This window comes from Trichomycterus rosablanca, chromosome 14, assembly GCF_030014385.1.
Source record: "Trichomycterus rosablanca isolate fTriRos1 chromosome 14, fTriRos1.hap1, whole genome shotgun sequence".
NCBI lineage: Eukaryota > Metazoa > Chordata > Actinopteri > Siluriformes > Trichomycteridae > Trichomycterus > Trichomycterus rosablanca.
The window spans coordinates 9,849,313-9,869,096 of NC_086001.1; the positions used below are offsets into that span (position 1 = coordinate 9,849,313).

At 39.6% G+C, this 19,784-nt stretch overlaps 1 protein-coding gene across 1 annotated transcript; it reads right to left on the reverse strand.

Moving 5' to 3' along the window:
* Positions 1-1,201: 1,201 nt before the first annotated feature.
* Positions 1,202-18,102, reverse strand: LOC134325972 (protein mono-ADP-ribosyltransferase PARP14-like). Its single transcript, XM_063008167.1, has 14 exons — positions 17,922-18,102; positions 16,606-16,727; positions 15,498-15,540; positions 12,955-13,170; positions 12,626-12,853; positions 12,235-12,525; positions 8,474-10,593; positions 8,109-8,354; positions 7,494-7,715; positions 7,292-7,406; positions 5,570-6,169; positions 4,685-4,821; positions 3,288-3,462; positions 1,202-2,438 (listed from the first exon to the last, which is right to left on the reverse strand). The coding sequence occupies exons 1-14, from the start codon at positions 18,094-18,096 to the stop codon at positions 2,158-2,160; spliced, it is 4,971 nt and encodes a 1,656-aa protein (XP_062864237.1). The 5' UTR covers positions 18,097-18,102; the 3' UTR covers positions 1,202-2,157.
* Between the last annotated feature and the right edge of the window lie 1,682 nt (positions 18,103-19,784).

The following is a 19,784-nucleotide window of genomic DNA, read 5'->3' on the forward strand; positions in this document are numbered from 1 at the left end:
GCCATATCTTCTGCTTTTCAAAGACTGTGTTTCTTTTGTAATTTGTATTTTTGTATATCTTTTTTATATACCCCTTGTAATTCTTAATATATGCTTACATTTCCTCTGTTAATATATGTATAAAACTTTTTATATTTGTCTATTTTTAAAAGCTGTTGTAATGTTACATATTTCCCCCTGTGAGATAATAAAAGGCTATCTTATCTTATCTTAATGGAAATTCTTTGAATTAAACATGGGCGGCACGGTGGCTAAGTGGGTAGCACTGTCGCCTCACAGCAAGAAGGTCCTGGGTTCGATCCCCAGGTGGGGTGGTCCAGGTCCTTTCTGTGTGGAGTTTGCATGTTCTCCCCATGTCCACTTGGGTTTCCTCCAGGAGCTCCGGTTTCCTCCCACAGCCCAAAGACATGCAAGTGAGGTGAATTGGAGATACAAAATTGTCCATGACTGTGTTCGATATAACCTTGTGTAATGAGTAACTACCGTTCCTGTCATGAATGTAACCAAAGTGTAAATCATGACGTTAAAACCCTAATAAACAAACAAACAATTGAATTAAACGTTCACCCTCCCCTTTGAACTTGGTGAAAAAATATTAATTTTCCCAGCACGCCTGAAATCTTTTGCATTTGCTGTCTAATTTTCCTTTTTTTAAAGCCACCATTTTATCCAAAAACTCAGGAACACTAATGTACGTAGGTGTAAAATTAATGCTTTGAGTTTGGATGGAAAAAAGATGGGGACCATTTTAGATTTGTTTTATGTGATAGCAAAGCCCAAACATTCCTTTTTTTTTAAACCTGCTGGGCAAATTTTATTTTATTACTAAAATACTTCGCAAGCCATTTCAAGTCATAGTTTGGACATCCCTGCTTTAAACTTTATGGAACATGCAAAAACTTGAGTCTCAAAAAGTGCTAATGCATACTTAATCTTTCAACCGTACTCATGAATTTCTATGTACATGTAAGTTAGAAGTGTAATATCTGAGTTTGAGTCACAGATGTGTTATCGACCGTCCAGGCACCTAAACAGCAATGTAAGTGCTTCAAGAACTATAAAGGGGAATCCAGAAACAGCTCCATTAGCTGATTAACTGTACCAAGATGGATGTACTTCACAAGACTGCAGACTCTATTAAGGATGAGGTAAACTGTCTCTAAAAAGTGGAACATTACAACAATAATAGGCAGAAAAGGACTTCAGATTTTAATCGTTTGTTTTATAAATACAAAATTCAGGGTTATTATTTAGGCTTGTGTTTTTAACCTGTCTGCCCTCTTGTGGAAACATGAAGTTTTGCATAGCAGAAGAAGTAAGTTTAGTCCACCACCATGATCAATAATAATAATAATAATAATAATAATAATGTATATTTCCATCAGCACTGGGTGCAAGGCAGAAATACCCCGTACAGTGTGCCAATCCATCACAGGGCCTGGACAAAGCTCACAAAGACACAAAAGGAACATATAAAACATGCTTATCTTGGTGCAGAACTAGATAGACATCCTACGTCCAACTACATTACCACAGAATTGCAGCGGACATACCCAATATATCTGGTTATTACCTGAGTAAGCCTGAATATGTAAGATTTAACCTCACAATTGCTGCATTTTGGTTGCATAAAGTTGCATTATTTAGTTAAATATGACAGCATTTGCCATTTTCCTTACACAGATACTAAAACTGAGTATTATGTGTAAAATTAATAATTTATTCAGAGACTAGCAATAGGTAATAAAGTCAGCTGATCATTATTGGAAAATAAAAACCTTCAAGGCAACAACATACAGTGCAATATAACTGTCTGGCTGTGCAATCTTATTAATCCTTTAATTATTCCTGATCATTGATTATTCTTTACCTACCATCTAATTGATTTATGAATTGCTTATTAACACCCATTTTGAAAATGCCAATATGTTAATGTGTCAGCTCCTGTGTTATTTTATGTTATTTCTGCATGCTGGTTCAGTGATTTTATCCATGACACATTATAAACTGTGAACAGATTTGTGACTTTAAGATTTAAATTGTGATTTACATGTGCTTAATTGTTTAACCCAGGTTGGCCTTTTACAGCCACAAAAAAAGACATTTCATTTGACAGAAATCACAAATAGTTTGCATAGATTAGAAGTGGTAGCATTTTTACTTGAATGTGATTAAATATTCAGGGTAGGCGTGCACATCGTGAAAGATCACAAACATAGTTGGATTACTATGATTATTGGTGACACTGTCGTACAAGTCCGATTTTAAGGAGCTTTTAGCTGGAGGTGCAAGAAGACCTGGTTTCCCTGTGGTGTAATGGCCAACCAACACTCGAGCCAAATACATGCGCTTATGACCCAGACGATCTTGCTTGGCATAGCCCTGGGCTGAGTAAGCTGGATCAACAGCAAAATACACACCATTCCCAAACATGGCCCCTACAGGGAGGACAAAAACATGAGTATGAATAACTGTATTTTAAAAAGTACAATACTGACTTAATACTGACATTTTACCTATTTAATTTACAGCAATTTAGTTGCTGGCAGTTAACTACACCTTTATCTATACTATATGGTTAAAAGTATGTGGACACCTGACCATGAGCTGGTTAAATATCTTATTCTACATCATGGGCATTAGTATGGAGTTTGCAGCTATAACTCTTTTGAGAAAGTTTTACATGATAATTGTATATTTTCTCAAAATAGCATTTGTTTGGCCAAGCACTGATGCTTGACAAAAAGGCATGTCTTGCAAGTGACATTCCAATTCATCCCAAATATGTTTAGTTGAGTTGAGGTCAGGGCTTTGTGCAGGTCACTAGTGTTCGACAACACCAACAACAACTTGTCAAAACACATCCTCATGTATCCTACTTGTGATAGGTGTACAATCATGCAGGAGCAGGCAATGCCTTCCGCAAACTCTTGGAAGCAAACATACAAACTAAAAAAAATACATGTAAAGCTAGCCACAACATCCTTTCAAACTGCCAATCTAACGATCTCAAGGTCAGCCTAACACTTACATTTACATTAGTATAGACTTGTGAATGGACATAATTGCTAAATTAAAAGTGGGAGAGGTTAAAATAGACCATCTTTACCTAGCTAAGAGCACAGTTAGTTCAAAATTTTCAGCCGCAGGAAGCTGTGACATCAATAAAATCCCAACTTTTAATCTCCAGACAATATACAAAAGTAAGATAGACACCTCTTCTGAATACAGGCTGCTAAATACATTATCAGTAAACTATAAAATGTTTTAGCAATTACTGCACCTACCGTGTGTTCCAGCGAAGCTGCGATTAAAACCTCGGTCATTGATCTTATCAATATTATCAGAACCGGTGCCATGGAAAAGCAGCTTCTCATTTTTCTGGTGGTTGTTCTTTCTCTCCAGGAATGCTTTCTGGTTTATGTAGTTCCTCCACAGAGTTTCATTCTGGATTCTCTCAATCTATAAATTTTACAATATGACATCATGAAATGTGACTGTTTTATTGGGTTTGGCTGTACACAAATATTTAATAATCACTAACACTCTTATCTATTTCTTATTTATTTATTTAAAAAAACTTTGTTCTAACAGGGTTTCAGCAGATTTGTATCTTTGGACTGTTGTCTACTTTAACTAGAGTGGGGAACTGTTTACTGTGAAAGCACTTCTGTAAGTCGCTCTGGTTAAGTCCGTCTGCTAAATGCTGAAAATGTAAATGTAATAAAAAGTGAGCATGTTTGTAGACTTAGTCAGAGATGATGTACATTTATTGTCCATCCTGTCTTTCTGCATTGTTGCTCCTCCAATTGTGTTAATGTGCATAAAGAAACCAATTACACTTAGTTGTTTCATGTGTCTTGAGTAATCATGATAATATTCAGATAGTAATCATTATAAAAATAACAATTAATTAAAATTGAAATTAAGCTTCAACAGGTCAAAGACTAGTTGCTTTTACCTCCCAACTATAAGCCAACTAGATGGAAGCATTGATGACTCTTTGCAGCATACTCTATGGTCCAGCCTATTTACTCTAGAGGGTAGCCACACTACTCAAGATAAAGTCTCCTCAAGAAACCCACTGCTTTTTGCCACCAGAAGAAATTTCAAGTGCCCTGGGAGGCTAAAATACAAAGGAAAGCCACTTATACAAGAACACCATATGTATCTGTATAACCCATTTATCTTGTGGGTAAACAGATGGAAACAAAAAGTACAATTGCAGGGTTGGACCAGTTCACACAAACTGGCACTCTCCTTACAATGGAAAAATGTGCTGTTTACAGTATACAAGAGGTCACAGAATTCTTTCGGTTCGGATTTTCGGTTGAAGGCTTTGGGGACTGCTCAACATGGATAAGGTGGCTGAAAAACAACAAATCTCACCATACAATTCTGTGGCATATGGAAAAGTGGTTGCCGCCTTTTGGCGATGTAACAACCTACATCACCACATAAGAAACAAAGCAAGAACTGCTGTGTAACTGTACAGAGTAATTAACACCTGCTGAGAGGTAATAGCAGAAGAGTTACACATTGGTTAAGGTCCATCCTCAGACAGGAAAAGAAAATGTATAAATAAAACAATGAACGTCAAAGAACATTAAGTTGGTGCATGTGAGTTGGATTAAATATCCAATATAGGTCTAATAGCATAACACTTTCTTTAAAATAAACTTACAGTTAGGATATTCAATGTCAGTCCTGTCTTTCTGAACTCATTTTCCACAAATGTATAGTCAGGTGTGCCTTGTTGAATTGGGACCCGTAGAACCAACGCTCCTTTCATGTCAGTCCAGTTCTGAGGCAAAGTTTGATCTAGGAAAAAGCAAAGAATGAAATTCATGTTAAGAGCAAAATAACTGTATGAAACATTTGCATAACATCCAAAAAATATCAATATACAGCACTACCTCATTTCCAAAAGAGTTGGACCATTTTGTAAAATGCAATAAAACAAGAATCTCTCATTTGTTCATTCTCTCGAATCTTTAATTATCTAAGAAAATTAGAAAGAAATTACTTTAAATTGTTTGACTGAACAACTTAATTTTGAAAATATAAAAAGCATTTGGCATTGGCTGCAACACACAGAAAAAGCAAAAATAAAAGCTTTGAAACATTTCACAATGAACAGGTGAACAGGGAATCAAGACATATGTATAAATCTGGCTCAGTCTTTGCAAGCAGTGAAGGGTTGTAGCTTTTTCTGAGAGAAGTGTAGAGAAATCTGCCTGCAGTCCAGATCTGTCTCTTAATGTAAATGTAAACTGTTGAGCAGCTGAAATCTTGTTAAATTCCAAAATAAACTGCATTAATTTTTCTGTCACAGTTTATCGTCACGCTGATTGTGTTGGAGGCATCCAATTCTAAATGTGTTTATATTTACAATATATAACAAGGTTGATCTGTTAAAAGAAATCTTTTTCATTTTGTCAGTTAAAGGTTGAAGAAAATTAAGAAATCACAGATTCTTTTTTTTATTGCATTTCACAAAATGTCCCATCTATTCTGCAAATGGGGTTTTATGTAATAAACAGGTTTTATTTAAGGTGTAGTATCTTACCTGCAGGTGTAGTCCTTTTTAATTTAATCTGTCTTGACCTGCCAATTGCCACTTTTTTGTCTAAAATGGCATTAAATGGCTCATTATTGATGAAGATGTCAACACTTTTCCTCATGTTGCATGCTTCCTCCAGATCAAAGTTCTTACTGATGTCCTCATACTGCCACTCCACCTTGGTGCTCAGTATAGTGGCGTCACGTCTGCGCATTACTCGTTTCTTCGCTTTGCGGATCATGTCACGAACGCGATTCTCAGCTTTCATCACATCTCGTGTTATGCCCTCCAGGGTGATCTCTGGCTCTGGGCCTTTTTTTGAGAGGTGGATGCTAACCGTAAGCTCCCTCTGCAGCTCATGCAGGACATCTGCTTCCTCTTGACTTAAAAAGTTAATGGCCGAGTCCTGGACGCTCGAGCTTATGTGTTCTCTTAAGATGATGCCGTTGATCAGCTTTCGTGCTTCAGTCAGGTCCTCTTTGCTTTCTCCACACAGCTGAAACACAACAGGCTCAAAATCCTCGCTCACCATCATGAATTCTTCCTGCTTTACACCTGGTTCTGTACCACCACTCCCCAAAAAAGTGGTGAGAGTGTTAATTGTTCCTAAACAATGTTTAAAAGATACATAATAACAATTAGACTAACTGATTCATTACATAGTACATTACTCATACATCATACCACCACTATTCTCTACACCTTTCTGCTGCTTCATCAGCATGCTCCGGTGAAAATCGGCTACCATGGGCACTTGGAATATAAATAAGTCTTTATCCATTTGTGTAATTTAACTTTATTATTACTTCATCCTGATTAAAGTCATGGTTGACTGCTACCCATAAACCCTTGACAGCATGGCAGTTCATCTCAAAGCATCACATTTACATGCATGCACTCACTTAATCACACCTAGGTTTAATTTAGAGTAGACAAGGTGGATGTAAACTGAAATCTCCAGAATACTAACAGATGAGAGTAAATACATTGCAGTACTCTTTACTAGGTGGGGAAGGAAGGAAGGAAGGAAGGAAGGAAGGAAGGAAGGAAGGAAGGAAGGAAGGAAGGAAGGAAGGAAGGAAGGAAGGAAGGAAGGAAGGAAGGAAGGAAGGAAGGAAGGAAGGAAGGAAGGAAGGAAGGAAGGAAGGAAGGAAGGAAGGAAGGAAGGAAGGAAAAGGATACAAAGAACGAAGAAGTTAAGAGAATGCTAACTGAAAAGGGGCAAAAGAAAGTATTTAAAAACAAAAGTAATTTAAGAAAAAATTAATTACACAAATAGAAAAGAAATGGAAATGAGGAAAATAAAAAGACAGTGGTAAACTACGCTAGCCCAGTACCACTTAGATCCAGGGTTTAAATCCCCAGCAGTGCTATTCATACATAATTTATCTTCATTCTTAATTTTTTAACTGAAAATTTTTATATGTAAAGTGTAAAGGTTTTATTTGAAGCAGAAACTGCTTTTCTGATCTGCAGACTAAAGTTAACATCCTTTTTAAATGAGCTTCTATCTAACACTACAATGCCCTTTAAGTATGTGTACATCTGACCTAGAGCATGTTAGACATACCATTCCAAAACCATAGATATTAATATAATTACCCCTTCCTTCTTTTGTGACAATAACAGCCTCAACTTTTCTAATAAGTGGAATATTTAACACTGGATATTGTACGATTACTTAATAGACCAAAGTACGTTTTGATCAACAGCTAAAGAAAAACTCACCAGTAGGCTGTGCAGAAGATGCAGCTGGTGCTTGTTTGGTTGAATGCTGCTGAAAAACACGTGTTCCTGTTATGATGGGACGCTGCCACCCACCATTGAAGCTCTTAATGAAGCACTAATGAAAACAAAACAATAATATTACAGGTCAAACAAACCCACATAACTGGAAACTTTCAAAAAGGCATCAAGCTCCACACAGTACCTGTACAGTCTCCTGGTCTGCAGGATGAACAATCACAGTCACCTCATTAAGGTTCTGAGGTTGGACTCTGGAACTAAAGGCATGAATCTCACGGAGCAGAATGTTGGAGACAAGATCTTTGGGAAAGCCATGGTTCCCTGTACCAATGGCTGGAAAAGAAATAGAAGCCATTTTCTGGTTCTCAGCTCTTTTAAGGCAGTTTTGAATGATTCTTTTCAGTATCTAAACAAATAAGAAGACAAGACAAACATGTTATTATTAATAATCATGATTCTTATTCTCATCAGGGTTGTGGAAGATCCCACACCACCACAGAAACATACACTCTGGACTGGACAACAATCTTTTACAGAGCATTACACTGATGCATTCATTCTTTTACATTTAGGGACAATATAGAACAGCCAATCCACCTACTGGCATGGTTTGGCAGCACCCAGACAGAGACAAGAATAACTGCCAAACTCCTCATAGACAGTGATGGACAGCAGGAACTAAACATCCTTTCCCAAGACACTGGTGCCACACTACCTTCTGCATCACTATGCCCTTTTCATCCTAACAGAATAATATTAATTACAAAGACAAATATAAAAAAAAAAAATTCTTGATCACCTCATCTCCCGATTCAGCCCCTCCTTTCCAGTATGGACAAACAGTATGAAAGACTCTTTGGCAATTTAAATCATAACCATCAGTGACCAACATGGCTCCATAAGTCAGAGCAGAAGATCCAGATGCCATAAAATTAGAATAAGCTTCTAACTGAATTTGAGGACCAGCAGCCTGTAGGAGAGCACTGGATACGGCACCGTGGCTAAGGTCCAAGTCTTTTGAGACAGTGTTGACAATCACATCAGACTGTAAAATAAACATCCAAGATAAAAGTTATGATTTACATTTCCAGTCTGTGCAAATATGTCTGTGTTTATCTCTTGTCTTGTGTAGCCATATTACAAATAAAAAGAATGGTCACTTACAACTGCATCTTGGATATTCCCTTCCTGGAGAAGGATTTTTAGCCCCTCTTGTGTGTTCTGAGTTTGAAGAACCTGTTTATGTTGTGTTCTGAGTGATGTGCTTGGCTTATGTCTCTTTGGCGTATCTATAAGTTCAAACCCCTCAGATTCTGTGTCCATGTATACTCGTGTATCACCACTTCTTGGACTACTGCCTCGAGCTCCATGTTGATTATTACTTCGGTCTTGATATTCCTGACCCTGTCTGCCATGGCCTTGATGTGATGACATTTGCTGTGGAAAGGTCGTTTTGGGATTTAAGTCTCCAAATTCTTTCTTAACAGCCTGAGTCATGGCATTCACAGTTTTAGGACTGTTGTCTACCAAGTGGATCTCATTCAGTGTATTTTTGCCACCTTGGCGGTTCTGGGTATAATCACGTAGTTCCTTAGCGATTGTCTCAGTGCAGAGCTCAAGAGGAAAGCCAAATATACCCGAGCTGATGGTAGGGACTGCAATAGAGGTGCAGTTGTTTGAAGCAGCCTGGTTCAGACTTTCCCTCACAGCTTTTCTCAGTGTCTTCACAGCAGTAGATTTGTCCATATGGTGATATCGTGGACCTACGGCATGCACTACGCATTTGCATGGAAGGTGGCCTGCTTTTGTAACAATAGCTTTTCCTGGTTTCAGTTTCCCATTTAAAGCAGCATGTTGATTACTGATTTGTTGTAAAGATGGTCCAGCAGCTTTTAGGAGTGCTAATGATAAACCACCAATATGCTGTAGTTCCTCGTTGGTAGAATTGACTACAGCATCTACTTTCAGCTTACAGATATCACCCATCTTGACTGTAATGACGATCCCGCTAGGTGTCCGAACCTCACAGAAAGTCTTTCCAAAGTCTTTCACTGTATTACCTTCACTATAATCATGCTCATCTTCATCTTCCATATAGTCCTCTTCAAGCAAAACCAGAAATCTATGCTCCTTCATCATTAAAACCATGGTTCCCTGCTCCTGAAAGAACTTTTTGACTCCTGCCTTTTTAACTGTCATTTTTTCAGAGTGAAGAGTTTCTGCCAAGTTTTGTAAAAACTTCAGAGCTGGTTGAACATGGACTTGCTCTCCATACACTCGAATCAAGGGCTTTTTTGTTTCAAAATCTATTTTTACTTCACCAGACTTCATAAATTTCTGCCACTCTTGTGACTTCTTCTCATTGATGAATTTCACCACTGCATGTGACTTAACACGAATGGCCTCATTGATTCTTGAGTGTGTATTAATAAATGTTTCCAGGTTCTTGCTGACTTCTAGGACAGGATCCTTAAAGCCACAAACTATGATTTTGTTTTTGTGATTGGAGGATTTTATTAGAACAGTCTTCTTCCTGGATGAGTTGTAAATGTTGCACATCTGATTCGTAAGAACTTGCCATTCAGGTTTTTTAACCACTTCTGGGTCATCTAGAGAGATGTCTTGGAATGTCAACATCATTTCCAGTCGTTTCTCAGCCTCAGTCAGGGCTTTGTCTGTACTTCCAGTCAAAACCATGTCCCAATTTTCAAATTTGTAAACAGCACCATTTTTTTTGGATGTAAACAAATCTTCTGACATCTCCTCCCAGTCCATTGATCTCAGGAACTCCAGTAATGAAGGGTCCATTTTTATAGTTTTATCTTTCATTTCATGTTGCTTCTCCAAGATCCAATTCTTAATGTCGACAATTTCGAATTTGAGGCCCTTGAATATTAACTGATTTGTGTCTTTTTTGTAGTCGAGTTCCAGTTGTGGATATTTCGATGCAGCATGTGTAAGTCCCTCATGCTGAAGCAAAAAGAACGTTGCAGGAGACATATTCATGCTCTCTGAGATACAGGTCTTTTTTTTTTTCAACTGACTTGATGCTTTCTTTAAAAAATCATCCAGAATTGGTTTCAGAATGTTAATGTCTTTAGCTGTTCCTGCAAGTGCCAAATTTCCTGTTAAGGTATTCATGTCCAAGAAGGCTTTATCTTGGACTGTTGACCGAATGTCCTTCTCTACTTCTGGCCACAAAGAGGGAGTAATTGAATACTCAAATTGAGCAAAGTTGGAAAGGATGTTCCTGAAGGCACCTTTGGTGTTTTCTTCCCAGTCATCTACAGTGTATCACAAAAGTAAGTACACCCCTCACATTTCTGCAGATATTTAAGTATATCTTTTCATGGGACAACACTGACAAAATGACACTTTGACACAATGAAAAGTAGTCTGTGTGCAGCTTATATAACAGTGTAAATTTATTCTTCCCTCAAAATAACTCAATATACAGCCATTAATGTCTAAACCACCGGCAACAAAAGTGAGTACACCCCTTAGTGAAAGTTCCTGAAGTGTCAATATTTTGTGTGGCCACCATTATTTCCCAGAACTGCCTTAACTCTCCTGGGCATGGAGTTTACCAGAGCTTCACAGGTTGCCACTGGAATGCTTTTCCACTCCTCCATGACGACATCACGGAGCTGGCGGATATTCGAGACTTTGCGCTCCTCCACCTTCCGCTTGAGGATGCCCCAAAGATGTTCTATTGGGTTTAGGTCTGGAGACATGCTTGGCCAGTCCATCACCTTTACCCTCAGCCTCTTCAATAAAGCAGTGGTCGTCTTAGAGGTGTGTTTGGGGTCATTATCATGCTGGAACACTGCCCTGCGACCCAGTTTCCGGAGGGAGGGGATCATGCTCTGCTTCAGTATTTCACAGTACATATTGGAGTTCATGTGTCCCTCAATGAAATGTAACTCCCCAACACCTGCTGCACTCATGCAGCCCCAGACCATGGCATTCCCACCACCATGCTTGACTGTAGGCATGACACACTTATCTTTGTACTTCTCACCTGATTGCCGCCACACATGCTTGAGACCATCTGAACCAAACAAATTAATCTTGGTCTCATCAGACCATAGGACATGGTTCCAGTAATCCATGTCCTTTGTTGACATGTCTTCAGCAAACTGTTTGCGGGCTTTCTTGTGTAGAGACTTCAGAAGAGGCTTCCTTCTGGGGTGACAGCCATGCAGACCAATTTGATGTAGTGTGCGGCGTATGGTCTGAGCACTGACAGGCTGACCCCCCACCTTTTCAATCTCTGCAGCAATGCTGACAGCACTCCTGCGCCTATCTTTCAAAGACAGCAGTTGGATGTGACGCTGAGCACGTGCACTCAGCTTCTTTGGACGACCGACTCGAGGTCTGTTCTGAGTGGACCCTGCTCTTTTAAAACGCTGGATGATCTTGGCCACTGTGCTGCAGCTCAGTTTCAGGGTGTTGGCAATCTTCTTGTAGCTTTGGCCATCTTCATGTAGCGCAACAATTCGTCTTTTAGGATCCTCAGAGAGTTCTTTGCCATGAGGTGCCATGTTGGAACTTTCAGTGACCAGTATGAGAGAGTGTGAGAGCTGTACTACTAAATTGAACACACCTGCTCCCTATGCACACCTGAGACCTAGTAACACTAACAAATCACATGACATTTTGGAGGGAAAATGACAAGCAGTGCTCAATTTGGACATTTAGGGGTGTAGTCTCTTAGGGGTGTACTCACTTTTGTTGCCGGTGGTTTAGACATTAATGGCTGTATATTGAGTTATTTTGAGGGAAGAATAAATTTACACTGTTATATAAGCTGCACACAGACTACTTTTCATTGTGTCAAAGTGTCATTTTGTCAGTGTTGTCCCATGAAAAGATATACTTAAATATCTGCAGAAATGTGAGGGGTGTACTCACTTTTGTGATACACTGTATGTGTTTATTGGTTATACCCTTTCTTTTCAGAAGTGAAGACAGAGGGCTGAGCAGGACTTCATCTTTATCCATGTTCACCTGGCAGTGTTGTAACATCATCTGGTTACAGATGGAGGATATTAGCCCCTTCCTATAAAGGAATTCTCTAATGGCAGGATGGAGCTTTTCTGTGAAAGGTGTTGGAAGTGTCCATGTTGGTCTGTTTTTGCCATACAAAGCAGTTCCCAAAGACTGGTAGTATATGTATACATTGACTGTTGTGTTGTAAAAAGTATGTTTTTTTGCTAAAAAAAAATTACACATTATACCACAAAAACCTTCACAAATTGTATCAAATTTTTGGTACAACCTCTAATTCGAAAAAAAAAAAATCTAAAGATTTACCTTCTTGCTCTTCAAAAGTAACAATGGCAGCTTGCTCCTCTGGAATAATGGTGATATTCTCCACATCTCCACCCCATTTTTCAAAGTAAAGTTCTAACCACTCATTGTTGGACTGAGGAGGCAGGTTTTCTACCTTAACACTTCTGCTTTGTTCCAGAACCTGAACTGTAATACCTTTCTGTTGGAACTTATTTTTAGTTTTGGTCTCTTTAATACACATCTCTGCAGCTGAAGATAGAGAAAACATTTCCATTTTGTCTGTACATACCTCAAACTCATTATAGGTATCTAGACATTCTTGTTCATCAAACTAGTGATTTTAAACTTACCATTGGGGTCATTGAAGGTTATAACTGCAGTGTTTGATTCTGGAATAAACTCCAAAATAATGTTCTCTTCTGAAACATCAGTGAGGTTTTCCACAAAAAGTAAAAGGTACTCTCTGCTAAAGTGAACTGGCAGATTCTCCAGTACCACAGCACTGGGCTTTGGAGGGGCCCCCAAGCTAACCCTGGAAGCTGCTTCATTGGTTGTACTCTGAACAGCTGGAAATAAAAAAAAAACAAGCAAGGCTCTTTTTTTACTTATTTGCCAATAAGAAAGGCAAACCAACAATAACATGCACTTTTATATGTGATATTGCAATGATTTCTGCAACATCTTTAATTATATGACTAAATGTGCGAGTTCTTCAAAAAGTTACCGCATTTTAAAAACAAATTACATCACCGCTCAGGTGGTGCAGCGGTAAAGTATGCTTGCGCACCAGAGTTGGGGTTTCGAATACATCGTATCGAATCTCATCTCTGCCTTTCCAACTGGGCTGGGTGGCAGCATGAACAACGATTGGCTGTTGTTCAGTTAGAGGGTAAAAAAGTCGGATCATAGGTCCTCATAACTGGTGCAACTGCAGCCCCTGCTGGCTGACTAATGGAGCCTGCACAGGGCTGAGGAATAATGCTGGGGGTGTGGCCCTCCATACACAGTGCTCGGTCACCTTTTGATACATTTTTCCAGCGTCGTATTAACTTTTTAATTCCAAATCAGTAAAAAATGTTTTTGGTTGAGTACATAGCCACTGATGCACCACTGCTTTCCCATCATCATCACGTTGTTATGATTTAACTAGGGAGAACTCAATTGCGGAGCGTCTGCCCGGGAGGGGCAGGACCGACGCGGTATAAGGAAACAATGAACTCAACTGAAAATGAAACGCAACCAAAAGGGGCTGGGCCAGCCCAAGCCAACTGAAATAATAAAACTAAATATATACGGGGTTCACGTTAAAATAAAAAAAACCCAAAACATCCCTCCGGAACCAAAATAAACAACCCACAAGAAAACTCGCACTATTGGTGCCCTCAAAAGTGTTTTTATTCGCTGCGCTAATTTTCGAGAAACAAGCGCGATTCGATCCGATGAGGTCTAGCGCAAGTATACAGTACAGTGGCTTAGCTGTGAGAGCTATTGCACCACTGACGCGAAAAGCCTCGGCAGGGGATTTAAAGGTCAAACAAAGTAGTCGCCTTCTTTAGCGAACTCAAACTAAGGGTAGATATTGAATAATGGACAAACCTAGAAATATAATCTTTTGTTAATTTATATCTTTATTTTTAGATTTTAGAAGGAAAGAATAGATAGTGGCACCTTTGCTTGTGCCGTACAAAGTACTTTGGATTAACTCGATCCCACTTGGGAAATAGCTGGGTGCCAGGGAATGGCGAAAGCCCCCTTTCGCCAGTTTCACGGGGGAAAGGAAAGATTAAAGAGTCAGCCTCGGCGTACAAGGAGAAGCAAGAGAATACTGCGGTCCCTTCAGTAGCTAAGGAGATGCAGTGATAGGGAAGATATTTAAAGAAAGCGACTCCCCCATTACAGGGAGGAGATCGCAAAAGGAGTCACACCAGGACTAAATCTTTCCCTGAAATACTTTTATTACCTCGGCCCCTGGGCCTAACGCAAACTCTCTATGAGACCTTGCATTACCAGTATCCCTGACATAACGTGCAAGAGAGCACAAAAAAAGAGTAGTGCGAGCACCATGGCCGCTCGTGTGCACCGCGGGTTGGCTCCCTCCAGTGGCCACAGAGGGAGTAGGCCGACTCCTAACACATGTGAAAATCTTTTTCCCCTTAAAGCTTCTTTAAGTGGGCCAAAAGGGTGGAAATCAGATGGTGCTAAATCCAAACTATAAGCATCTCTTAGTCTCTCAGACCCGACCAATTATACTCCTCTCGTCCTCACCGTTTCCAACTAAAATATAAAAGTGCAGAAACTTTTTGAGATCCCGCAAAATTGGAACACAATTCTTTTTCAAGCAGACCTACATGGGACAGTAGTCTCTCAACAAGGTTAAAAAGAACACCCAAGCTGTGACCTAATGCTGACACGTAATTGGTCTGGATGCCACTACATATCACTACATGACCTGGATGGGTGTTCAACAGACTTAACTGGTCATGTCTGCAGGGCGTAGGTCCGCGACTACTTGAGGCAATGGTGGGGGGGGGGGGGGGGGTGTTACAGAGTGGTTAGCGTGACTCTCTACGCGCGCTGTGAGCTATGTGTAACACCTTATTACTGTCCAGTGAATACAAAAGTGCTCAGCCAATACTGCGCCAGAGGAAGCACATGACAGTCTGCGGCCTTCCTGCTTTTCAACACAATTTTTTCTGCATTTGTTTCTAGAATCTAGATGGTACATTTTCTAGACAGTACATTGAATCAATCATTGAAGATACAGGTTTTTTTGTATTATCTGTATCAGATCTGAAATCGGTATAAGGCACCCAAGAGCAGTTTCATTTATTTTTGTCAAGAACAGAAACTGATTCATACAAAACAAACCATGAGAGTTGCAACACCTACTCACCCGTCTGCTGAGAGCCATGCGCGACATCACTTCCTGTTCCAGTCTGTTAAAAAACAAGCATATTAAGCAACCGTGTCTGAAGGTCGAGTGGCTTTACAACATAGGTGTATTCATCACAAATCATTTATCACACACCCAGTATAACTTTCTGTGTAATAAAGAGTTGAAGTCAAAGTACATACAGTATACATTTATTTATAAGGGACGTGTAATCCATAACAGATTGTAATTCTTTCTGCAATGTTTTTTTTGTGACTGAAAATAAAATAAAATCTATAAATCAATGAAAAAAACAAATAAAATTAGCTTTAGTCATAAAGCTTGTTTACAGCTGGTGACTTCTCTGTGTCCATGCTAATGAAAATTGGTCAACCGATTTAAAAAGTACATGAAACATTAAAAGGTTCAAAAGCAAAACCACTCTGTCACCGTATGCTAAGAGAAAAATATTTTGGATAGTCAAATGTAATACAAGAATTAACAAAAAAAACAGCTCTTAATTAGAAGCACCTTGTTTAGCTGTCTTCAATAGCAACCAACAAGCCATCAATCAAAATCTGACATTTGAACAAATTTCCTCACAGCACATGGTGGTGAACTGGGCTCTGTTCCCAGTCCCTGCAATAAAACCACCACTCCACCTACTTCGTAATTATTGGATATTTCTTGGAACAAGAAGTTGCTTAGAAATGGCTGTGACAAAAAGTGAAAATGACATCATAGAACTCTTTATGCAAATAACTGATCATCTCAGTTGCTCTATGTGTACTTTACCTAACGTTTTTTTTCAAAACACACCCACAATATATCAACAGAAAATGAAATTAATTTAATTAGATTTTGTGGAGAAATCGAAATGTATGTGTACCAATCATTGTTACAAAAACAGGTTCAGTTGCAGAAATAATTAAAAACCAAATAACAAAAACTTTTATGACATACACGTTGTTTAAAAGTAAATGTCAACTTTTAACCTCAATTGTACCTCTTCCTGCTTTACTAAAAAAGTGTATTGGTTTGAACACTTTTAACTTTTAATCATGGTATAAAACAATACACCTTTAAAAATGATATCTATAATAAGAATAAATATTTTTTAAAAACTTACTGATTTTCCAGGCTGTTCTGTGTGACCCTCTGCTGCACTGGATAGTTCAAACACATTTAGTTTCAAAACCTGATTATCAATTGTTAAGTTATGTTTTTTTTTAGAGAGAACATTATCTCGTGCTGGGAAAAAAAAAAAACATGGACATAAAAAGCTGAATTATTTGTGTAGAAAAGTAATCCAAAATCCAAAAACGTTCAGACAGTCAATAAATGTAAATATAAACAGGCAGCAATTATTTGAAAATCATGTTTGAGTTGTATTTCATTTTTATTGAAAACAATTTAACATATAAAGATATTTAACATGGGCGACACGGTGGTTTGGTGGGTAGCACGGTCGCCTCACAGCAAGAAGGTCCTGTGTTCGATCCCCATGCGAGGTGGTGTGGGTCGCAGTCCTAAAATATGTATTCAGGTTACGTGTGTGTGTGTGTGTGTGTGTGTGTGTGTGTGTGTGTGTGTGTGTGTGTGTGTGTGTGTCCTGCGATGGACTGGCGCCCTATTTGGTAGGAATGTTGCACATGAGGGTGAGGGGATCTATTAAATGTTGGGCTGATGGTAGTTCCTTTAAGTTCACGTGTTGAAAGCAGCAAATGGAATGAGCATAAAGAGGTACTTTAATAAAGGACAGATTATTGTGGGGTGCTTCGAGGCAGTCATGTTGGGTACTCTCCAGACAGTGGTTCGAGGAGGGACAAACCACCGACAGGCTTTTAGGCGGCCAATACTCATTGACTCCAGAGGACATGAATCTAGTATGAACAAACAGAAAATCTACTGTGGCTAAAATTTATGTAAATGTTTTACAACACAGTGCATTGAACCCTTTTGTGTATAGGGCTGCGTTGTGCCATGCTAACTCCTGTTCTCCAGCACAAGCACCTACACTGGGCACGCAGGCATATGCTGGATGATCCAGAAGGACCTGCTGGTAATATCCTAGTATCAGATTTCACATGACTCTAAGATGGCTTGTGGAGTTCATGCCTCAGCAGGTTAAATCTGTTTTGGCAGCATATTAGGTGGGTGGGCCTTTGTTATGCAAAATATAAAAAGTAGTGTGATTAGATGTGCTGTGAACTGAGAATGTATTAATCGGGGTGTAAACCTCATGATCATGATTCAGTTTCTGAGCCGCCAGGCCTGTACGTAGTTATACGGTGAGAGCAATAATCACAAAACTACGTAAAATTCGACTGAAATACGATGTAAACCATTCAAAATACATTTTTACAGAATGTTAGTGGTTCTGTCGATGGCAGTAAGTTTTTGAAATAACTTTATATCATACACTTTGAGTGATCACACACTTACTGAGTTGGCATTTGAAGAGAACAGTCGCTTTCCGGTCGCCACACTGAACTTCGCAGTCTCCTCCTTGTGATTTCTTCTTACTCTGAAAGTAAAGCTGTAGTTTAGTTTGGACTGTTTTGGGGTTTATAGATGACCAGTCCCCCACCACGGTGATTCCGTGAGCGTATTCCGCCATCCTCCAGCCACGTTAACCCGAATGAGCTGCGAGTAAACACAGCCCGAGCTTTTAAGGGCGACTACTTTCACTTTCGTTTCGAATGCTGCTGAAGAGCTGTCAGTGCTCAAAATCTTTACATTTACACAAGGAAGCTCTGCATTGAACATATACTGTATATACTGTACATATATATATATATATATATATATATATATATATATATATATACAGTGTATCACAAAAGTGAGTACACCCCTCACATTTCTGCAGATATTTAAGTATATCTTTTCATGGGACAACACTGACAAAATGACACTTTGACACAATGAAAAGTAGTCTGTGTGCAGCTCATATAACAGTGTAAATTTATTCTTCCCTCAAAATAACTCAATATACAGCCATTAATGTCTAAACCACCGGCAACAAAAGTGAGTACACCCCTTAGTGAAAGTTCCTGAAGTGTCAATATTTTGTGTGGCCACCATTATTTCCCAGAACTGCCTTAACTCTCCTGGGCATGGAGTTTACCAGAGCTTCACAGGTTGCCACTAGAATGCTTTTCCACTCCTCCATGACGACATCACGGAGCTGGCGGATATTCGAGACTTTGCGCTCCTCCACCTTCCGCTTGAGGATGCCCCAAAGATGCTCTATTGGGTTTAGGTCTGGAGACATGCTTGGCCAGTCCATCACCTTTACCCTCAACCTCTTCAATAAAGCAGTGGTCGTCTTAGAGGTGTGTTTGGGGTCATTATCATGCTGGAACACTGCCCTGCGACCCAGTTTCCAGAGGGAGGGGATCATGCTCTGCTTCAGTATTTCACAGTACATATTGGAGTTCATGTGTCCCTCAATGAAATATAACTCCCCAACACCTGCTGCACTCATGCAGCCCCAGACCATGGCATTCCCACCACCATGCTTGACTGTAGGCATGACACACTTATCTTTGTACTCCTCACCTGATTGCCGCCACACATGCTTGAGACCATCTGAACCAAACAAATTAATCTTGGTCTCATCAGACCATAGGACATGGTTCCAGTAATCCATGTCCTTTGTTGACATGTCTTCAGCAAACTGTTTGCGGGCTTTCTTGTGTAGAGACTTCAGAAGAGGCTTCCTTCTGGGGTGACAGCCATGCAGACCAATTTGATGTAGTGTGCGGCGTATGGTCTGAGCACTGACAGGCTGACCCCCCACCTTTTCAATCTCTGCAGCAATGCTGACAGCACTCCTGCGCCTATCTTTCAAAGACAGCAGTTGGATGTGACGCTGAGCACGTGCACTCAGCTTCTTTGGACGACCAACGCGAGGTCTGTTCTGAGTGGACCCTGCTCTTTTAAAACGCTGGATGATCTTGGCCACTGTGCTGCAGCTCAGTTTCAGGGTGTTGGCAATCTTCTTGTAGCCTTGGCCATCTTCATGTAGCGCAACAATTCGTCTTTTAAGATCCTCAGAGAGTTCTTTGCCATGGAGTGCCATGTTGGAACTTTCAGTGACCAGTATGAGAGAGTGTGAGAGCTGTACTACTAAATTGAACACACCTGCTCCCTATGCACACCTGAGACCTAGTTACACTAACGAGTCACATGACATTTTGGAGGGAAAATGACAAGCAGTGCTCAATTTGGACATTTAGGGGTGTAGTCTCTTAGGGGTGTACTCACTTTTGTTGCCGGTGGTTTAGACATTAATGGCTGTAT

Excerpts from the sequence above, each read along its gene's own strand:
- LOC134325972 (XM_063008167.1), bottom strand. The coding sequence starts at position 18,096 with ATGGCGGAATACGCTCACGGAATCACCGTGGTGGGGGACTGGTCATCT. Across the intron at positions 12,854-12,954 it reads AACCTTCAATGACCCCAATG|CTGCAGAGATGTGTATTAAA; the intron begins GTAAGTTTAAAA and ends CTCTATCTTCAG. Across the intron at positions 6,170-7,291 it reads ATCTTCTGCACAGCCTACTG|GAACAATTAACACTCTCACC; the intron begins GTGAGTTTTTCT and ends AACATTGTTTAG.